General features: G+C 38.5%; 1 protein-coding gene, 1 long non-coding RNA gene and 1 pseudogene across 3 annotated transcripts in view; all 3 read right to left on the bottom strand.

The window, feature by feature from the left end:
- Nucleotides 1–112: 112 nt before the first annotated feature.
- On the bottom strand, nucleotides 113–11,890 carry LOC145217813 (sodium/potassium/calcium exchanger 2-like). The gene is made up of 17 exons (XM_080085149.1): nucleotides 11,278–11,890; nucleotides 10,176–10,327; nucleotides 9,649–9,832; nucleotides 9,156–9,213; nucleotides 6,933–7,132; nucleotides 5,954–6,059; nucleotides 5,521–5,588; nucleotides 4,840–5,250; nucleotides 4,580–4,733; nucleotides 3,866–3,952; nucleotides 3,728–3,767; nucleotides 2,800–2,929; nucleotides 2,495–2,620; nucleotides 1,826–1,979; nucleotides 1,119–1,286; nucleotides 741–856; nucleotides 113–468 (listed from the first exon to the last, which is right to left on the bottom strand). The coding sequence occupies exons 1-17, from the start codon at nucleotides 11,802–11,804 to the stop codon at nucleotides 369–371; spliced, it is 2,781 nt and encodes a 926-aa protein (XP_079941275.1). The 5' UTR covers nucleotides 11,805–11,890; the 3' UTR covers nucleotides 113–368.
- Nucleotides 11,891–15,958: 4,068 nt separating this feature from the next.
- On the bottom strand, nucleotides 15,959–16,983 carry LOC145217815 (uncharacterized). Its single transcript, XR_013857504.1, has 2 exons — nucleotides 16,757–16,983; nucleotides 15,959–16,437 (listed from the first exon to the last, which is right to left on the bottom strand). It is a non-coding gene; the product is annotated as an uncharacterized LOC145217815 (long non-coding RNA).
- A 751-nt stretch (nucleotides 16,984–17,734) lies between these two features.
- Nucleotides 17,735–19,710, bottom strand: part of LOC145219884 (uncharacterized) — an 8,821-nt pseudogene continuing 6,845 nt past the window's right edge. The window contains exons 12-14 of the transcript XR_013857930.1: nucleotides 19,559–19,703; nucleotides 19,023–19,192; nucleotides 17,735–18,745 (exon numbers count right to left, since the gene is read on the bottom strand). The product of XR_013857930.1 is annotated as an uncharacterized LOC145219884 (transcript). The remainder of the gene's footprint in view (nucleotides 18,746–19,022; nucleotides 19,193–19,558; nucleotides 19,704–19,710) is intronic.

The raw sequence follows: 19,710 nt of genomic DNA, 5'->3' as shown, positions 1-19,710 counted from the left end.
CCTTGTAATTCATATATATCGCTCAGATTGATACAGTTATTTACGACTGTATCAGAAGGTAATATTGTTTCGTGGCCTGGGTATGTGAATTGGAAGCACCTTGCAATAGAAATCACAGTGGAAAATATTTATATTGACGTCACAGCTCGCGTATTTCTGACGTTACGATATCCATGATCAAAACACCCGACCACTCAAAAAAATGTAAGTTAGAGGAAAAGCCAACGAATTGGATCAAAACAAAATAGTACAAACAAAATGATTCCACTTAGTACCGCTTTGATGCAAGGTCTTAGACACCCAACCGCTCTTTTGGTGCCTTTAGAAGTATTTTGTATAAAAAGTGCCACTTGGTCACTTCCTACTGGTCAGCAGTAGAAGGCGTGACAGGACTTCTCTTGTACGAACGCGTAAATCATAAATCCGACGTAGATTGTCACGAAGATGATTCCTATCGTCTTGTTGAGTCTGCGAGAAACCCAAAATTATCGTTAATCAATTACATGCTGTTTTGAAAAATAGAAAAATACTTTTTGCTTTTGTGCGCAAACTGCTGCCATATAATACCTTTTTACCATGCCCAAATTCTCGATAACATGGCACCTTCAATGGACCAGGCGTACTGTGATTTATATATGAGTGTGCCGTGATCGCCTGGTCTGCATAGACGCTTCAGGGCTGATCCCAGTTATTAAACTATGTTCATCTTAGATTCGGGATAAGTGTTGTTATTTTCTTACCTGAACCTAACTATCAGAAAAAGCGCCAGACAAATGAAAAGTATAAGGAGAAGAATCAATCCAAACTTCACGTGTGGCACAATCCGGACAGACAGAGTAAGGTTTTCCAGTAAGCACTGCAAACAAGAAAACGTTTAACTAACTAACATGTTTAGTGGCACTATTTCAACAAAAATCGCAAGATATTGATATAAAAGGTGTTTTAAGAACTGGATGTCATGTGGAACAACCATAGCCTATAGCCCTATAACACACAAAAAAGGTATTAACGTAAAAGGTGTTATGCTATATACAACAACCTACATTGGTCATCATTTAAAAGATTTGCAAATCAGTCCACCTACAGAAAGTGATAAACTTAAATGTAGCAATACTTACGTTCTGTATTGGGGAGAGCAATGTAACTGGTTCAGATGTGATAAGACTTCGAAGAAGAAATGGCAGTCCTAGCCCAAGATTGATGTCAAACACATTTGACCCAATAGCATTCGAAACGGCCATATCACCGAAACCTTCTTTGGCAACCAAGACAGAACTTATGGCATCCTAAAAGCAAAAGAGCGTTGTTTGAATCCCTTTAAACTACGAGTTGACAATACGAAAACACAGAGAAATCCCAGTTTCAGTGACTGCATTAGGTAGGCTAAAACTTTCAAGCCTATATTCAGTGGTGGGATTCAGCCGGTTCGAACCGGTTCTATAGAACCGTCTCACGAAACTTTATGTGATCAGCGAACCGGTTAGCATTACTGGTTACTGTGATTGGACTTTTTGTAACAGAACCGGCTGAAATAATGTGACTTATGTGATAGAACCGGCTGACAAAAAAATTGAATCCCACCACTGCATATATGCATGTCTACAACTTGTGCCGATACATATTCCTAATGCAGCCTTTAAAGGCATGAAATGACCCTCCAAATGGGTTGTATACAGCAGTGTAGTTAGTATTCACTGCTGCTAGTGAAGGATCATCACGTAAAAATTTAAATTTCAACAACCCTCCCTCAGGATCCGAATTGAATGGAATGCAACGCAGGGACCCATTCTGTTGATTATTGTCTAAACTTTTACACGACACTTACCGGTACACTGGTGCCAACCGCTATCACCACCAAACCCATCGTGTACGAATCGATACCCATCAAACACCCAATGACGTCAACCACTTCCACCATGACGTAACTAATCAGGGCAATCCATATGATGCTTATGAGAAAGGACATGATGTACCACTTCCTAAAAACAAGCAATAAACAGCTGTTAACAAATGTTTTCAGAAAAAGATGATAAGATTACTCAACATAATCAGCAAATTTACAGTTTTAGGGATTTTTTGAACATTTGATACAATTTTATACAATAAGTTTGGGCAAGGCCTAAGTCAGGGGTGTCCAAACTTTTTTTAATGGGGGCCAATTTTTACCAAGTGATGACGCCCGCGGGCCAACGTTTTTTTAGAATTAGAACACAAGTATACGGAATTTAAGAAATTGTGGAATTTTGTTGCGTCAGCACGATGTACACTTCCCTTTTGCCGGGAAATAAAGTTCCATGAAAGGCTTTAATTGCGTGAAGTCGCAAGTCGCCAAATCCTAAAAACCTAATCCGGACGATGACGGGCCATACGCAACACAATTTGAAAAAAACACAGCTGCGGGCCACTTGATATACCGCCGCGGGCCGCACTTTGGACACCCCTGGCCTAAGTCATTGTTGGATGATTTTGTCTTCGGATAAGTTTTGTGTCTTACTTGCTTTCCGGCTTTGAGCAGTCAGGAATTGTCCATGTGTAAGCGCAAATCCAAGGGAATGAAAGAGCGTAGACGAACCAAGCGCCCAAATACTTTGCACTGGGAATACAGTGACTGGAATCCGGCCTAAAACGACTTAGAGTTAAAAGAGTGTTCAACATTTTTTGTTTAGATACAGTTACTTCAATAACTTTGCAGCACAACATTGCATTGTTCTACAGAATATGATAACAAAGGTTTGATACAATTTGCGTTAGTGTAATGGACAAAGCGTTTACCCAGTCTTCGCGAGGGTGTGTACTTACTTTTCCGGCGGAGGATGTTTGATTGGAGGAAGACACGGAAAGACCATCAAAGTGTCTTCTTCTTCTCCACCACCGCCTCCGTTAATATTCCCGCCTCCAGCACCTGCATCGTTATCTGTCCCAACTTTACCTGTTTACAAATAAATTTTTATTAAACTTCTGTTCTTGGGACAATAAGTCTTGTATTTTTCAACGAAAAAGGCAAATGGATATCAACCTAACTATGTAATTTTATACCATTATGAGTTAAAGGGCTACCAAACACTTTACAATATTTGGAGGTGAGGAACACTAGCGTACAGATACATTTGTGTGCGAGTGATGGCCTATTTCTCTGCAAGGTTTATCCAACTGTGCAAAAAAAGCAGAGATTTCCGTTCAAGCGTTTGACTTTCCAAATCCCAGTCCACTACGTTAGAAAAATCGATCAAATGCTCGCTAGCAAGTGCAAGTTTGATGATTAATCAATATTTTGAGTTTGGTGATTAAATTGGATCGACTCGTTAGGAAACACATTCCTAACGCATTGCAATTAACGTCCAATGTCCGGGGATGGCGTGATCTGGCACTGATTTGATTAGAATTGTATTGATTTGAGCCAACCTGATTTGTGCTTGTTTAAAATGCCCTTTAAAGGAATTTGCAATAGTCTAAGCACTGCTTGATTACAGGTAATGTATGGTCTACAAATAGTCTGCGTGTTATGAAACTGTACATCGTTTTAAATTAGCAGCTTTCGCCTTTTCGTCCAAACTAATTTTGTTTCCACACTGTAAATTAACCCTATCTGACAATGGACTGTTGTTGTCGACGCGACTAAACGCAAGGCAAGCCGTTGAAATCTCAACAATTCAACGTAAATAGAAACTATCAACTGATTTTGAGGTCAAGAATGATATGACCTTTGCCTTAAACAATAGGAACTGACCTGAACTGTCTGCTGCTGTTGGATCGCTTGGTGAAGTGGCCTGCAAAAACAAATTATTTCAAATCAATACTCATTGCGTTTTGTAATGTCAAGTTATTGAACCACTGTACCGCAATTTTTCATATTAAAAAAACACACCTCGTCTGCTGGTGGAGCCAAGTTTGGTTGCTGAATGTTAGCATCGTCCTCGTGTGTAAACTTGTCCTCTTTGGGAACTTCGCTCATCTAACAAACAAAGACGATTAGGTTACAAAACAATGCTGATACTATGGCCTTTTACATTGGTGACCTTTGGCTTTTCAACCTTTTCATTAAAAAAGTGGTTTTTAACCCGTGGTACACGTGCCTATGTTGGTACGTCGGAGCTGTTTAGGTGGTACGTGTATATTTTCGTCATACTCAATTGATGTCAGATCAAGAATTACAATTTTTTCGAACCCAACTGATCAGCGCTGGTTTGAAGCGAAAAATTAGGCTCATTCCTTGGGTTAGGGCAGTAGTTCTCAAACTGTGCGTCGCAAAGCCCTGGTGCGTCGTTTCAATTTTCCAAGGGCGTCGCAGAATAGTTCCGTTTCGTGGCTTTTTGTTGTTGTATTAATAAACACAACTTTAATAATAAGTTTCCTTATTAACTTTTATTTGCTTGTGCGTCGAAAGTTCAGAAAACTTTTCCAGAGGCGTCGCAACAAAAAAAAGTTTGAGAACCACTGGGTTAGGGGATACGCAGCGAAAGAAAAAGTCGTCAGGTGGTACGCGACCCACATAAAGTTAAGAACCACAGCATTAAAACTTCGAATTTATCCAAGAGTCAAACCATATAGTTGAACTAAAAAGTTTGTAATTCTTACATACATCACCAATGTTGTTTGATTCGTTGAGTCCTAAAATCATTGAAGTCGATTTCCTTTTAGAAGACCAGCTCTTCCTTGAACCTCTTCGAAAGATATGAACGCTGCTTGTCCGTCTACGACTATTTTTATTTTGGGAACGTATATCCGAAAAGCATCTGAAAAGAATAATTTCTATTGAGACAAAATGCCCTAAAAGTATTTTTTCCCTCAAAGTCTAAAAGCGAAGCTGCCGGTGTGTTTATTATTCGACTCCTATCTTACTTGAAATCTTCAGGGAAGGTTTGAGATCCCTTCTTGTCTTTTGAAAATCGTACACACTCGTACGGTGGAGGCCCATCGTTTTCCGCCAGGCGTCCAGATGAGCTAAACCCGCTGTCTTCGTTCGGTGAATTCTTTGTCTCAGCAGCTTCCATTGTTTTCAGGTTTCCCGACTCAGTCAAATCCTCCTCTAAGTACTGAGCATCCTTGCACTCTTCGCAAAGTATCGGTTCATTTAAATCAGGATCAGGTGCGTCGTAGCAGTCACCCTTGCCCGCTTTATTAGAGTCGGAAACTTTTGTGGTTGGGGTCGTTTCTGTCAATGTTTGCTCTCCTGTAAAGCGACATCCACACATCCGGCGACAGCAGCAGCAACAGCAGCACCTGTACCCATTTCCACATCCGTTTTGTTCACTGACAAAACAAAGACAAACGATTAACCAATTGTTTCAAGGTTTTTTTCGTTTGTGTAGCATCGAATCTTATAAAGTGGATTTTGTTTTTTGTCACTGTTGGACGAAAAAAAGTTATATCAAATCTGGATAAAAAGTAGCTATTTCTTTCTCAACAGTTGTAACATGAAACAACACACAACTGTCGTTTTTTTTGTTCGTTAAAAAGATTGTCAGGTCAGTTGTTTCTTGTTACACAAGCTACATTAGCGCCACCCTTGAACAAACTAACCTCACTATTGTGACTGTTGCTCCTGGAGTCTTAGGCAAAGTTGTGTCCAATTGCTGTGAACGATTGTCCTGAAAACGAAATCAAAATACATTACCCCTACAAATGTACACCGGATGATAAAAATTCAGATCAGCATAGGCCAAAGGAAGTAAGTTAAGACGCGTGCAGACGGCTTGAGGAATTATACTGAGTGTCAGCGTTTTCGTTGAGTTAAGAAATACTAACTTTTTACAGTATGATTCACGGCTGATCCCAGTTATCATTTTTTTGTTCATCTTATAACGTCCTAATTTTAAACATCTTGGCCAGCGTTTGCGGTCATCGTGTGTACAACGAAGAGGACCACTAGCGATTCTAAACCGATTGTCATCAGACTCAACTATTCCTTGATAATAAGTGACTTATAAAGACTTAGGTTAATACTTATGCCCACCTTTAATGTGTTGTCATTTGGGATGTTGGTCTGATTGGTCGGTCCGCCTAATTCCTCCTGTGCCGAGTCAAATGTTGGCGAAACTCTTCCATCTGTGGTTGCCCCGCTAAAATCGGAACAAAGCAACAATTTAACACAGTGCTCTATGTTTGAAATCGACAAAATCTCTATAAAGTTTAGTAGCACTACTTCCTATAGAACAGAGATGGCGAACCACTGACCCGCGGGTCACGAAGTGACCCACTTGTAGTTTCAAAAATTTGTACTGATTGCTATAGGCAGGGTTACCAGATTTCCAAGATTAAAAAGCAACACAACAGTTAAATTTTGCCAGATTGACCATTGTCTTAAAATACAGATTGTTGAGTCAATTGAGAGGCAACAGACATGTTTATTTAACAGACAACTTGAAACGATTTGTTGTAACTTTGTTGACGCTGTTCGGTTCCACATATTCATGCGAATCCTTGTTTTCACACATGGATTTCATAAAATTAAGGTCCAGGAATAGTCTTAGCTCAGATATGACTGCTGCGTGTATTAAACTGAAAACTACCTAGGATTGCAAGACTTGCAGAGAAGATGCAGCAACAAGCTTCTCAGCATTGACATTGACATACAATAAAATATGTGACCCACTTTGTTTTCTTTCCGAATTCTGATCTCATGTTTGACCCACTCAACTAAAAAGGTTCGCCATCCCTGCTATAGAATAATGACTTAGGTCTGGTGTAAAGCGTTTGGCTGTAATGTTCAATCATAGTGCGCTTATTAAAGGCGTTGTATCGAAACAGCCGGGCACCACGCGTTTTCACAATGGGTCTGGTGTGCTGTGATTGTGTGTTGGGATCGCTGGTCTGCATTGACGCTTCAGGGGTGATCCCAGTATTGAATTTATGTCAATCTTAGCTGTGGTGTCTAGCTTTAAATGTTATTCCTAAATAGGCAAGTATTGGAAATTCACAGAACTCCACTGTACCAGCAAGGGATTGAGGCCAAGAAATCCATCAATTTCTGGTTAAACTTCATTGTGACGATGTAGAGCACATAGAGCATAAGGAGCAGAAACGACTCCCACCACATAAAGATTCCGTCCCACGAGAAGAGGATAAACACCATTACCGATCCCCCGTAAAATACTGAGTCGCGTATAAGCGGCCGCCAGTCGATCTGAAGAACCTGTTAGAAGAGATGAACAACGTATTAAAAACATACAATCGGAAACGCATTATCATTGATGGAAACGGACATGGGGAATTTGTGTCTTTGTATCTTTGCATACTTGTCTCTTTTTTCAGAACTTTAATGTAAGGAAATCATGACAGCTTTTACTGAGTTTATGCATCAATTAATATTTTTGTTAAGAAAGCGATAACACGAAAAAGATTACAAGGTGATCATTTGACTGCTCAACATATGACGGCATGTGCATTGAAACTGCTAAACGCAACTTGTTGAATTAATCTCAAATATGTGACTTTTTTGCTTTTCATAAATTTGGGCACAGAAGAGTCTGATTAAAACTCTTTGTGGAAAAGTTGCTTTTTTGGAATACTCGGTGTTACGAATAAAGAGAACCAGTCAGTACTGGTAAGCCTATTTCATCCTATCACCAGCCTAACTTCTTGTAGGCGCCCAAAAACTCACAAGGGTGGGATTTGTGTGGAAAAATCTTTATTGGGTACAATTAAATAATCAAATGATTTTTTTATACATTGACTTTTTCACTTATCACAGTCTCAGTTTGATACTGGGACATTTTCTCAATAGGATTCAATATGTGTAACATTTATATGCAAAGTTCGCCCGCAAATCTACAAATCGATGCCATACGCCAAAAATGACAAAGTATCGCTCAAGCAATCATCCATTAGGGTCCCTTTGCACCAGATGGGAACTTGCATTTGAGCCTAAAGACTTTATAATCCGACATATGTCGATATACTTCCTCGCCATGCGCTTTCAGAAGTGTATTCGAGAAACTTTACTGGTTTTTGTTGCTTTGCTATGGGGATTACCGTTTTATCGAAGATTATTGTTTAGTATTTTAAACTCCGGCAACATGTCACGCCTTTAGAATCGGTTTAGTGGCAATGGACACAGTACAACCCATTGTTAGAGTTGAATAAGAGTGGATTATTTAAGTTTTATAGGTTGTTGACGTTTTAAGCAACAATAAATAGCAGAACTTAAATGGCGACTAATAATACACACCTGCATACTTAAGTTTTTTTAGTTTGAAGTTGAAAGTTACGCTTTTTAGTTATTTTTCCTGACATTTCTATTGTTCAAAATGGACACTTTTTTGCATCCAGCAATTAAATAACTTTATGGAGGGAAATTTAGACCAGTTAATATTCTTCACCTTTATAACTTGACAACTGTGGAAATTTGGTATTGATTTTTCGTAATTCACCGCTGTACTGGCAAAACAATTTTGATAATGCGTCGATTTGACGAAGCGCGTAGGAGCGGACGTGGCTGTTTTTGTATTGAATTATTCATGGCACAATCATAAGCATGTTGTGCATAACCCGACTAATTACATTGCAGTTTTGGGCGACTCCCTTAGAAGAAAGGCGCACCTATGACAACTTTACTGCTGCCTTTAGAATTTGTTTCCGGGAATAAGATAATTTCATTGTTATTTGATTTCGTTTTGTTTTTCTCCAGAAAATCTTTGACTGGATTTCGTGACAGTTGATTCTTTTTGTTTTTTTATTCATCAACATGAGTGCAGGAGGTTATTGTACAACAATTCAGTTACCCCTATGATTTATTTGTTTAAAATGCATAGCGCCATGCTTGCATCTTAAATTGCAAATTGCATTTTGCTGCTGATGTTAATCACAACCAAGCGAGCCTTAACAATACGTTTCACATTTTGGTTTTTCACAGCGCAGTTCAAGATGTGATCTTCGTAAGTGATTTTGGTTAATAAAAAATACCAGTTTCTTTTCCAGAAAAGTTACTAATCAAAATATTTAAACATTTTTTGTTCCATTTTGTGCTCCAGTATTATTATTCTAAAGAGAACTTCAGTTTCGTTGATATTATTACAACTAAACGAAGGAGGTCTGCACAATGTTCATCGCGTAATGGGTTTGACAGAAATACATAACGTTGTCACAACGGTCGTCCGTACTGGAGCACATGTAATCATACGCTATTTATACATATATGCATATATGCATGTACTCACCCTTCCAGCAAGAGCAGACGTCAAGGCGATAATTACCAAAAGATTGAATACAGCCGACCTGTCAAAACGAAGTTATTATTAGAATGATGCGTATGGCAGTTTGTGAGAAGGGCGTTTCGTCACATCCAGAGAATATTACATTCGTAGAATAGTGTTAAAATGTGTGTTAAATGCAGAAAGATGCAGTTGGTACCATTAAAAATTATATATTGAAACATAATTTTCTTGTACCGGATGAGTAATTTGGCCATTTTATTGGCCAATGTACTTAAACACATCATCGGTGGGCATTTCCCCCCGGTTAACTGGTTATAAATCGTTTCACTTTTTTGACTTGCACTTTATATCTTGCAGTATGTTTGCAAATACCAATAAATGAAGTCTACTTTAAGTTCAGCTATACTGAAGTCTTTGCGTCCAATAACAACAGGCGACATGTACGCTCGCATTTGTTATACAAGTGTTACCAACTTAAAGCACCCTCTTGACGTACCCGACAATTGTTCCCACGCCTACGTCACTTCCTGTTCCGACTCCGGCAACAGATGTGAAGAGTTCGGGAGCGGAAGAGCCAGCTGCCATGAATGTTGCTCCTGCAACATCCTCGCTTAGGTTTAAGCGTTCCGAGATGACCTCCAGTGATGGGACGAAGAAATCGTCGCAAATGATGGCAAGAGCTGTAAGGAAAAATATTCTATTATGCGGCTCCAATCGTGTGTTTTGTTTACTCTACAACATTGGGTTTCTTGTCCGTCGTTGGTGGCTAAGATCTACGTTTGTCATTGCGAGTGAGCCCTAATTGCCTTACAGTTACATACCGGTGTGTCGCTTGTAGCAAATATGGTTTCACACTTACAGTTCTAGATTGCGCCAACGCGCTTATATCAATAATCCTTCGTTACCTGCAATGCCAGATTCAAACAGGTTTTGTCTTGGCTTCGAATCCCAATGACCAAAGTATGTTTTTACCTTTGTTTACTCAAATTTGACATCTATTCAATCCTGAAACATTTTACGAACCTATGAAGAGAAACAGAACGACCAGAATATAGAGGATTGCCCAAAGTGCCGGAAGTCCGCTGTTCCGTTCAGATGAACACACGTCATGTTCTTCTTCCGTTGCAGCTTCTCCATGACTGCCTGATTCGGTGCTCTGATTGGTCGGTGTGGTTCTGAAACAAGTAGTCATGCCAACCGTTACGCATTTGTCTTTACTCTCTTGTTAGGTGTATACATTCTTAAATGAAATATGCCTTTGGAGAAATCAGGCGAAAGGTAACTTTACATTGAGACCTTGATGTCTTTATCACAATACAGGACTGCTTTTCAACAGCAGCTGAACAAATTGGCAAGCTCAGGTTTTATTCGAAAATGCTGCCTATTGTTGTGATACTGCAACATTCCAATTTTAAATTAAATATGTTTACACGTGACACTAATCTTTATACTCATGCTGGTGAGGTTACAGCAACATGACGTTCATGGCTTTAAGTATTTGCAGTGACAAGCTTGTTTCTGCGATAAGCGCTAGGTATGACGTAAAATGGGTATTGAGAATGTTCCACATTGTTTACGAACGAATAACAAACTGTGTTTATTTGATGTCGACTCATACGCCGTTTTGACTTTATGGTCTAAAACGCCAAAGTTGAACCTATTGTTCCAAATTTTTATTCTCTTCTCTATTGTTTAAGAAACAATATATAGCGGGATAGTTATTTCTACAACTGTTTCAACAGATAAATTCCGGTCAGGTTTTTGAATGCGAAGCGCAGACGCAAGGTCGTTTTCATTTAGGTACACAATTAAATTACATCCATTATCTTAAATAATTGATAACTTACGTTGAGCGGGGGTAACATCTGGTTAACTTAACCTACGAGTCAGGTAGTTCGGAAATAGAACACGATCTAAATACCTTCTCGAAACTTTCTTCTACAATTAAGTGACTTTCACATATATTAAATATACATGCGCGTGTCAATAGTCGATGGTTTTAGGTTTGAATTCTCAAAAAAGAAGAAAGGGCGTTATAAAATGATTTAAACCGTTGGTTGCATCTCTTAAAATTTACCCATTAACAGGAAGTAAACTACTGCTATGAAAAGTAATCCTGTTTTACCCGTTTGCAATGCTTTCTGTGCAGTAGGCTGTCACTCTATCGTACTCGGTTGCGTACGTGTGATTGGTCTTCGTCGTCACGTGATCAGACGTTTCGGTCACCATCACGTCAGCGGTGATCTCCTCCAAGGGAAAAGCGCCGTCAAATTGCTGGAGGCCTTGCCACTGTCGAAGCGAGTCCTCGTCAACACCGTTGCGAGTCACGCCGCCCGGTGCGAAAAAGTCAGGCAATATCGTAGCAGAGCGCCTGAGCCGATATGAAAGTTTTTCTGCGCGAAAGCCCCCCGCTGAAATTTTTTTGGAATCGAGGTTTTGTCCTTTCAAACCAATTTCTTCTGGTAACGTTTCTCTCTTGTGATCTTCATTAGCACGGAGCGCACGCACAGCGTTGCCAAGCAACAGTGAAAAGATCGTCATTAACGCTACAACGCAAGCGCAGCGTGTGATAAGTGCGACAAACTTTTTCCTGATGCGCCGCCTTTTCTGCCTCATAGGGAGGGACTTCATTTCTTCGGTATAGTTGTGCATTCTGTTGTTTTTTCCCGTTGGTTACACCATGATAGTCAGTTGTTGCTTTTTTGCAAAAACCTAAAACCTGTTTATTTAACCAAGTGGAACATTAATGACGAACTTAAAAACACATTCATCAAAAACACAACAGTCAAAGTCATGTACACAGTGAACATGTTTTATCAAAGCCGTTTAAACAGTGACTGCGGTTGTTATCAATTTTGTACTGCTAATGGCAACAGCGATTATTTAAACCACGGCAAAAAAAGATTTCAATATATACCAGCTCTCGGCAGGTTTGCTTTTAATCAAATTTGAACAAAATGTATCAAAATAGGAATTCGATCTATACCAAACCATATCCCATCGATCTTCAAAACCACTCCTTGTGCATTGCTGCATACACTGTTTCCAAACATGCACACGGGTTAATGTTTTTTTATCTCATTAAAAAGGTTCAATGTGAATTTATGTCCCTGCTGACGTCAAAACCGCTCGATTTGGGGGTCAATGAACGTCGCATTACGTCAAATTCAAGTTGGGATAAGAAAAGGGACTCCTTAAGCGTTCAATTATTCATGTACAGCATTTAGCAAAACGTTTTTGGGATAAACGCAACACAGGTCCTTGGTCTTAAAAACGCCACCGTTTCTCTTCTCATGTAGAAAAAATTGCATGGTACCAAGTTTAGACAACCATATTAACGAAGTTGTAAATTAATTACGACAATTATGCTTCAGAACAGTGTTTATTGAGTTCCTGCTAAAGAATTGATAGGATTTACCATCACTAAACATGTTTTTCACTCTATGGTGATTTCATTATTTTCTACTTTTAATAAATGGTTACTTTATGAGATACTCGTAATTGAAACTTAAAGCTGGAATCACCCAGTCCGTTGCTTGGTGGATGAAAACTAAAAAGTCTTATAGCAATAGTAATTACATCTACTTTATGAGATAAAATAGTTTAGGGCCTGCAGGTAAACCGTTTTATAAAACAGTTAAGAAACACTGCAATAGGGTCCAGAAAATTTTGCAATATGATTTGTTTTTTTTACTGAATGCAATCTTGTGGTGGATGTTATCATCAATAAACTTAATATTAAAACATAAACACGGATCGCTTAATGCTATGCATTTAATGCCACCTTTATCTGACATTTCCTAAAAACCATTTCCCATGAATATTTATTGAGCTGACTAATTCGTTAAAAAACACAACGAAAGTGGTGTTTTGTCTCTACAAGATCTGACATACAGCGTTTAATTTTAAAGCGATGCCATCTCGATTCCTTCAACCAAGTTCAACGCTGCATGTCCTGCCTAAAATGTTCTTGGATACATATTCACAGCGGATAGTGTTTTGTTTTACCTTACGTCTGACCAACCATTCACACATCAATCCTACACTGGGAATAGCATAAAAAAACACTTCTTGTAGCGATTTGTCACTCTTTCGTTACTGAAAATGTACTGCACCTCCAAAAGCATTCTAGTATGCATATTATATACTGGTTAAGCAATCGTTTCTCCACTTAAGCGCGCTGACAAGCAAATGTCATCGCCACTATCCTATCTGACCGCAGCTAAATCGGTAAAGTCCTGTCAGAGACTTGGTTTAATGGTAATCGTTTTTTTATTAAATTACTTCTGGACTGGGCATTCCCAACAGGTAATTTTTATATTGATGTAATCCAATCCCATGGGAAACTTGTCAAAAAGGGCAGTGACCTCCACAACAAAAACACCCGGGTGCGTTCGCTAACCGCTACACATATATGATTAATTTGCACTCCAGCTATAGTTCAAAATCATAACATTAGTTGGACGGAGTTTCTTGCCAAGACTTTGCGGCCTTAATTTAAAACCATTTTTTACGTTTTTGTGTCATGTGAGACGCAAGTGCGTACCTTACGTTTAAATTAGGTCAACAAACGCGAAGCGACACAACGCCACGTAAAAAAAACGAAAAAAATCACAACTCACACTAACTTACGTTTACTTATTGCAGGTTAATATCATTGCTTTCATGATTTTGGACCGGTTTATGTTGCATTTACAAACTACTTTCTATTTTTTATCAAGCGTTTCTGCATGCAACTTTTGGTTAATCTAAAACTTTGGCAAAAAAACAAAACAAATGCATTTTGCAGAAAAGGACCCTGACGCTTATAGCTCACATGCTGGCCACAAATCAACAAGACAAATTAAAGTGATGACAGGTAATGAAAATGATCACAGTGACACTTATACAGTGATTATACACTTATAACGAGCACTTTGGGCACAAAGCTAATCCCTCTTTACTTCGACGATACTAGGGGTAAGCCTGTGAACTTCTCAAGTAAGCTGCGATTCATCAAGTACAAATTTGCGTCCAATTTAGGGTTTAAAAATGACGAGGCGGCACCTTTTTTTACCAAAAAGCGCATTTTAAAATTTTATTTTGTTTTGAAAACAGTATTGGAATGCACCAGTTCAAACATATAGATTAGAATATAGTATTTGAACTTGACACTACGTACATATGCTATTTAAGAATGTAAAAAATACGCCTTTATGGTTAACCTCTAACAACAAAATACTTCATGTTTGTTTTCAAATATATGAGTGACTTACTCCAATAGGAGTGGCGCATGCTTGCAATACGATTTGCAAGAAGACTGAAAAACCTGTAGCAAGAATAAAAAATCACATCTTATCAATTTGTTCCAATTTACAAATACCATCTAAAAAGTTAGACACATCGGTTCAGTGGAACGTCTAGCATTTACCAAAAACCCAAATCCTAACGCCCATCGATTTCAATCACAATCTGACAATGCACGCGCCTCGGTTTGACGTCACAGCTCTGCGATTCCAGACTTTCGTGCCCAGATGAAGCATTTCGATAAGATTGTGCGTTGCAAGGCCCGGCTGCCTCAAGGCTAAAGCCGACTTTGATGTGAAAACACATTTGGTTTTACTGTCACAATCCTATGAAAGTCGGTGGTTGCCATTGTTGGCCTAAAATGCCTTTGTGTGCTGCATTTTGGTCTTGGCCGTCTCCCTAAACCGCATTTGTTTATTGATTCGCTTGGAAGTTTTATAGCGCGATTGGGTTCTTAGATATTATTGTAACCTTAAAACGACGAAAATCGAAATCAATAAAAAGTTACAAAGTATTTAAACACAGGAAAAACAATTAGAAATATGGTATTCGTTTTCATAAAAAATACATTTTTGGCAAAAACAAACCAGACAAAGTAACAGCTGAAATAAATGATAAATCTTACGATGTTTTTTTTGTTCAGAACTTTATGCAAGTGTTAGAAATTATTGCTTTGTTGGTGCGCACTTTTACTCAACACATCAATCACATGTAAGGTAGGTTGTTTTTTAAGTACAGGTATGCAGCTGAGCCGTGAAATGTTACATATCTGCGTTATTAAATACATCGACTACACCACAAATATTTTCACGTCGTTTAAAAAAAAAACTCCAAATAAACCGTTACATCCTCAAAAACACAACTTTGCCATCAATTTTAACCAATTACGTTTTAATACTAAACTGATTTAAACTTTAAACACTGCTCAACCTTGTTTTGTCAACAAAACTGTGTCTAAACACATAAATTCATCTCACAGCGCCATACCTAAAACACACAAAACGCATACTACTGGCTTCCACTCTTTGCTTTGCATTGCTGCCCTAACTCACAAACTAATCCTTACACGGGGCGTTAATCTCTTTTGCCTACACCACCGTCGAGACCGATCAGAGGGAGCAATTTGTCCCGACAGTTCCCGCCTGTTACTGGGCTATTGATTGCATTCTGCCAGCGGTGGCGGACTGTTGGATTACGGCGTCGTTGCATCTGGTGCACATAAGTCTTGACCTCGGCGGCGAGTTTAATTCTAATCGGGAGAGCATGTTTGCAACTTTACCAGAAGGTCGGTAGCTGCTGCAAAAATCGATACGTGATTGGTTGATACACCGTTTCTCTTCGCTGCTTGTAATTGATTGTGGTTTCTGCTCCGTCGGTTATGTAAGCTTGGCCGCGGGTTTGACGATGGAAGTTTATAAATTTTTCCACACTAATTTAAACGCACTCCCAAGAGGCTCTGAAAAGTTGTGTATCTGTGAACTATTTCCGTTTTTCGCAGTGCTTTGGTGGTACGTAAATAATAACTTTTGAGAAAATCGTTTTTTTAATGGGTCTAAAATAAAACAAAAAATGCGAAGTTCTTGCTGTAGAAAAATCTGTCACATAAAAATAGTTCGTGTTCTATTTCTGATCGTGTGAAAAATAACATTTAAAACAAACATTATTTTAATTCAAATTCAGTTCAATAGTTTATGCGCCACACTTTGGAAGTGAAATAGGTTGCTAAAAAGAAAGTAAATATATAGCTGCGTGACCGGATTTAAAGTTGCTGCAGATTCTAAAAAAAACATTGTGATTGTCCACAACCATACGAGAATACCAATACAAACAACATTATTTTTTGCTATCATCTGGTTCTTCTTGAAAGCATCTTGGGGAACTAGCACTGGACTCTGGGTTCGCGGGGTCGGCCTGTTGGTTGGGTGGCGGTCCGTTCACACAGTATCTTTTCGGCTTTTGTTCATCAGAATCTGCAACTTTTCCTGGCAGTGACTTGGACCTTAAAAAGCAATGTCACCTCACAGTTTTTTTTGTATTGATAACATTTATTATAAGGCAATCGAATTAAACCCGCACACTTTTATGTATTAATGACATGCAGATATAAGCAATGGTTTGGACTTGAATGCTGAATAAATTCGACACAACTTTAAAGCAACTGGTTAACTTTTAGAATAGGTTTGTACAATTTGATATAGTTTTGGTTTATTGCTTACGAACTAAGTAGACTGACGATGTTTTCCTTTGTACGGCCAAGCTTTTAAAGGCTTTGTAAACAAATGCCTGTCGGATTGTCTGTAAATGTATAACATACTTACCTTATACTCCCAATCAAAATTGAAACAATCAATGTTAACAGCAATATCTTCATTATTATTGTTTTTTGACCAGTGGAAATGTGACAAAATAACAAACCAATTCTGAAAAAAATGTACAGCGCACAAGTCAATAAAACCTTTGTACAACACAAAATGTTTCTCTATTACACATTTTGCCGAGATTTCCTAATTTAATTTGCAGTGCTACTAAGCCCTGATAACATTTTAGTTCAACTAGTAGCGCTGCTGGTAAAGCAACGCTTTCGCACTGTTATATTTCCGTATGTCGCATCATCACTTGCAACACGATATTCCTGTTGGAAGCTGTACAATTTCCTTTCTAAGTTTTCCATCTGATTTACAACCAAACTTTGCAGACATGAAAACAACGCTTCACTTTAAGTAAACATATGTCTGCAGCAAAGGTTTTGCTTGTAAAAACAGCACATTGCTGCTTGATCTATTAAAAAAGCGTGACATTTTTTGTTTCGTGACATTTTTGACATTGCAAACAAATATTTTCAGTTGCATGAAAGCGCTTTGTTTGTGTCAAATTTATTAAGTAAGTAAAACGCAAGGCACAAGTTGGCAACAATTGACAAAACCAAATCATGTCATTTTTGGTACAATTACGCATTCCAACATTCCATTATCGTAAAATTTATAAACAGACCAGCAATCCAAATTCATTTAACAAATCGACCCGTATCCAAGCTTCAAGTTACTGATAAAATGGTAACGTATTCATGATAAATTGTTGTACCAGCCCGGTGCATTTTGGATGCTTTAGGCGCACCATCTATTAGCTCTTGCGCCTCTCGTAATTAACTCGGCGCGCAATTACGACAACAGTTTCAATCGTTGCCGTTGTGCTACCAACAGTTTAATGTGTAGACTTTTTGTGAGGTTGTCAACTAACTGACTTATCAATTTGTTTTCATGGAATTTTTTTGCTAAATTGTTGCATTTGTATTTACAGATTATTAAGGGTAAATCTTTAATGTGTGTTGCGTTAAAACCTCCACTGATATGGATTAAAAGCAAGTGTGAACTGGGACTAAGAAATTAAGAAAATGTTAAAGACATGAGGTAAGCATATTCTGTCCTGTTTGATGTATTAGACCAGTGGTTCTTAAACTTTTTTTCTTGCTGCACCCGTTTAAAATCACCAACCAATTTTCGCAACCCCCTGGGTTTTTGTATTTATATAGAATAGACCTAACCAACCTTAATTATTCAGCATTCCCGCACCCCCAAGGAACAGTTCTTGCACCCCTTGGGGGTGCGTGCACCCCTGGTTAAGAACCCCTGCATTAGACGTTTGAATTTTTACGATAAAATATTGCACATGCAGCGGTTTGTGGATTGCATAACAGGTTTGCTTATCATGCTTGCTTTACTTCTGCTGGTGGGTCTGTTGACACATTAACTGTAACTTTAAAAATGCTATGTTCAAAATTAGTTCCTGTTCTTGCGAGCGATCAAATATGTTTGTGTACTGCAAAGCCTTATACCAGTTGATTAGGTGCTTTCAATGCGAGAAATGAATAGCTTTTGGTGTTGCATTGTGCTACCTAGCGGTACATATTATTAGAACTTAAATCTCGAAAATTTTTACTCTGGGTAACTGCTTCGTTTAGTTGTATAGGCATTGATGTTGTCAATGCTTTATTGATAATTTATACAAGATAATGTTAATATTAACGCATTGTGTCAAAACTAATTATTATGGAATATGAAACTGCGAAAACCAATTAAACAGGAAACCAGGAGTAATACGTAACATTTTGGAAATTTTTAACTGTGCTCGTGCAAAACATGATCACATGGATTACTGCAGAAGTGCTTGTTCATGTCGTCCAAGTGGGCTGCACTAAGATCGCCGAAGTGGCGGTCGAAAATAAAAAGATGCTCCTCTTCGCCTGTGATTTCAAGAAATTGTTCGCGATCCAAAGTGGTACCTTCAGGCTCGTATGCGAAAACGTAAATCTGAACACAAAACATCAAAAATTTGCATAAAAATTTTTTTGTTGAGGTTTACAGCAAAAACAAAGAAAACACATTCTACTGATAAATCCAACTCAAGAAAAAAAGTTGCTATTGTGTTTGAATTTCTTGTCGGGACTGATTTTTTGGCTTGCTGTTCGAAATCTTGATTTTTACCGCCTTGTAACTGCTTTTTTTGTTAAATCAGATTTTTATTCTATAGAGCTCTAAAGATAGTAACTGGTATTTAAGGTTAACCTAATTATTTTTTGTAACTTACAAGAATGTCACGTCTTCTGGCCTCAGCCACAGCTGCTTTTGTGTCGTCGTCAGCGTTCCTGTTAGTAATAATAGAGATCGCTTTTGGCACTCTACTGTCTCTCATGCCGGCTTCAGGGGTCAAAAGATTGTCGAGTGCGTACTGTATAGCTGCGCCCATGTTCACAGGCCCTAAGAAAAAGTATGAGGTCATAAGGCGGACTTCTAAGCACAATATGCGTTAAATTTTGTTGTCATGGCTAGCTAAGACAACTATATTTTGACTAATCGTGTCATTCCCCAACCAGCCATGTTATACTCATAGTGCGCACAAATCCCACCACATTACAGTTTATAGTACGGTGCTGCTGCATTGCATTTAGTTATTTCACACCAATTGTGCCCTGCACTATTTTGGCTTTATAACGTTTATAGTTGTGCAGTTATTTCCGGCTCGGTGGTTGTTTGGTATAATTGTGTCGCTATGAATTCTTTCAACAAGCTGAACAATCTCACCTCAACATTAAATTATCATACAAAATCCGTTATATTTCTTACCTTCGTTGACCACGACCATTCTTTCTCTGACGAGCTCTTGATATCGCTTTGAGTCTGCTCCGTAATCATTAAACTTAATTACCGTTTCGGTTCTCGGTTCACCACTGAAGTACATTGTCGAAGAAAGACTCGCATCTTCTGCAATTACGCCG

The sequence above is a fragment of the Phallusia mammillata genome, chromosome 3 (genome assembly GCF_965637545.1).
Source record: "Phallusia mammillata chromosome 3, kaPhaMamm4.hap1.1, whole genome shotgun sequence".
In the NCBI taxonomy this organism is placed as follows: Eukaryota; Metazoa; Chordata; class Ascidiacea; order Phlebobranchia; family Ascidiidae; genus Phallusia; species Phallusia mammillata.
The sequence above is the reverse complement of the archived record's forward strand: the minus strand, read 5'-3'. Positions and strand labels throughout refer to the sequence as shown.

Bases quoted from the DNA above. Each gene is read 5' to 3' on its own strand.
- LOC145217813 (XM_080085149.1), bottom strand. From the start codon at position 11,804: ATGCACAACTATACCGAAGAAATGAAGTCCCTCCCTATGAGGCAGAAA. The intron at 7,133-9,155 runs GTGAGTACATGC...CTCTTCTAACAG, and splicing joins CGTCTGCTCTTGCTGGAAGG to GTTCTTCAGATCGACTGGCG. The intron at 3,953-4,579 runs GTATGTAAGAAT...TTTGTTTGTTAG, and splicing joins AATCAAACAACATTGGTGAT to ATGAGCGAAGTTCCCAAAGA.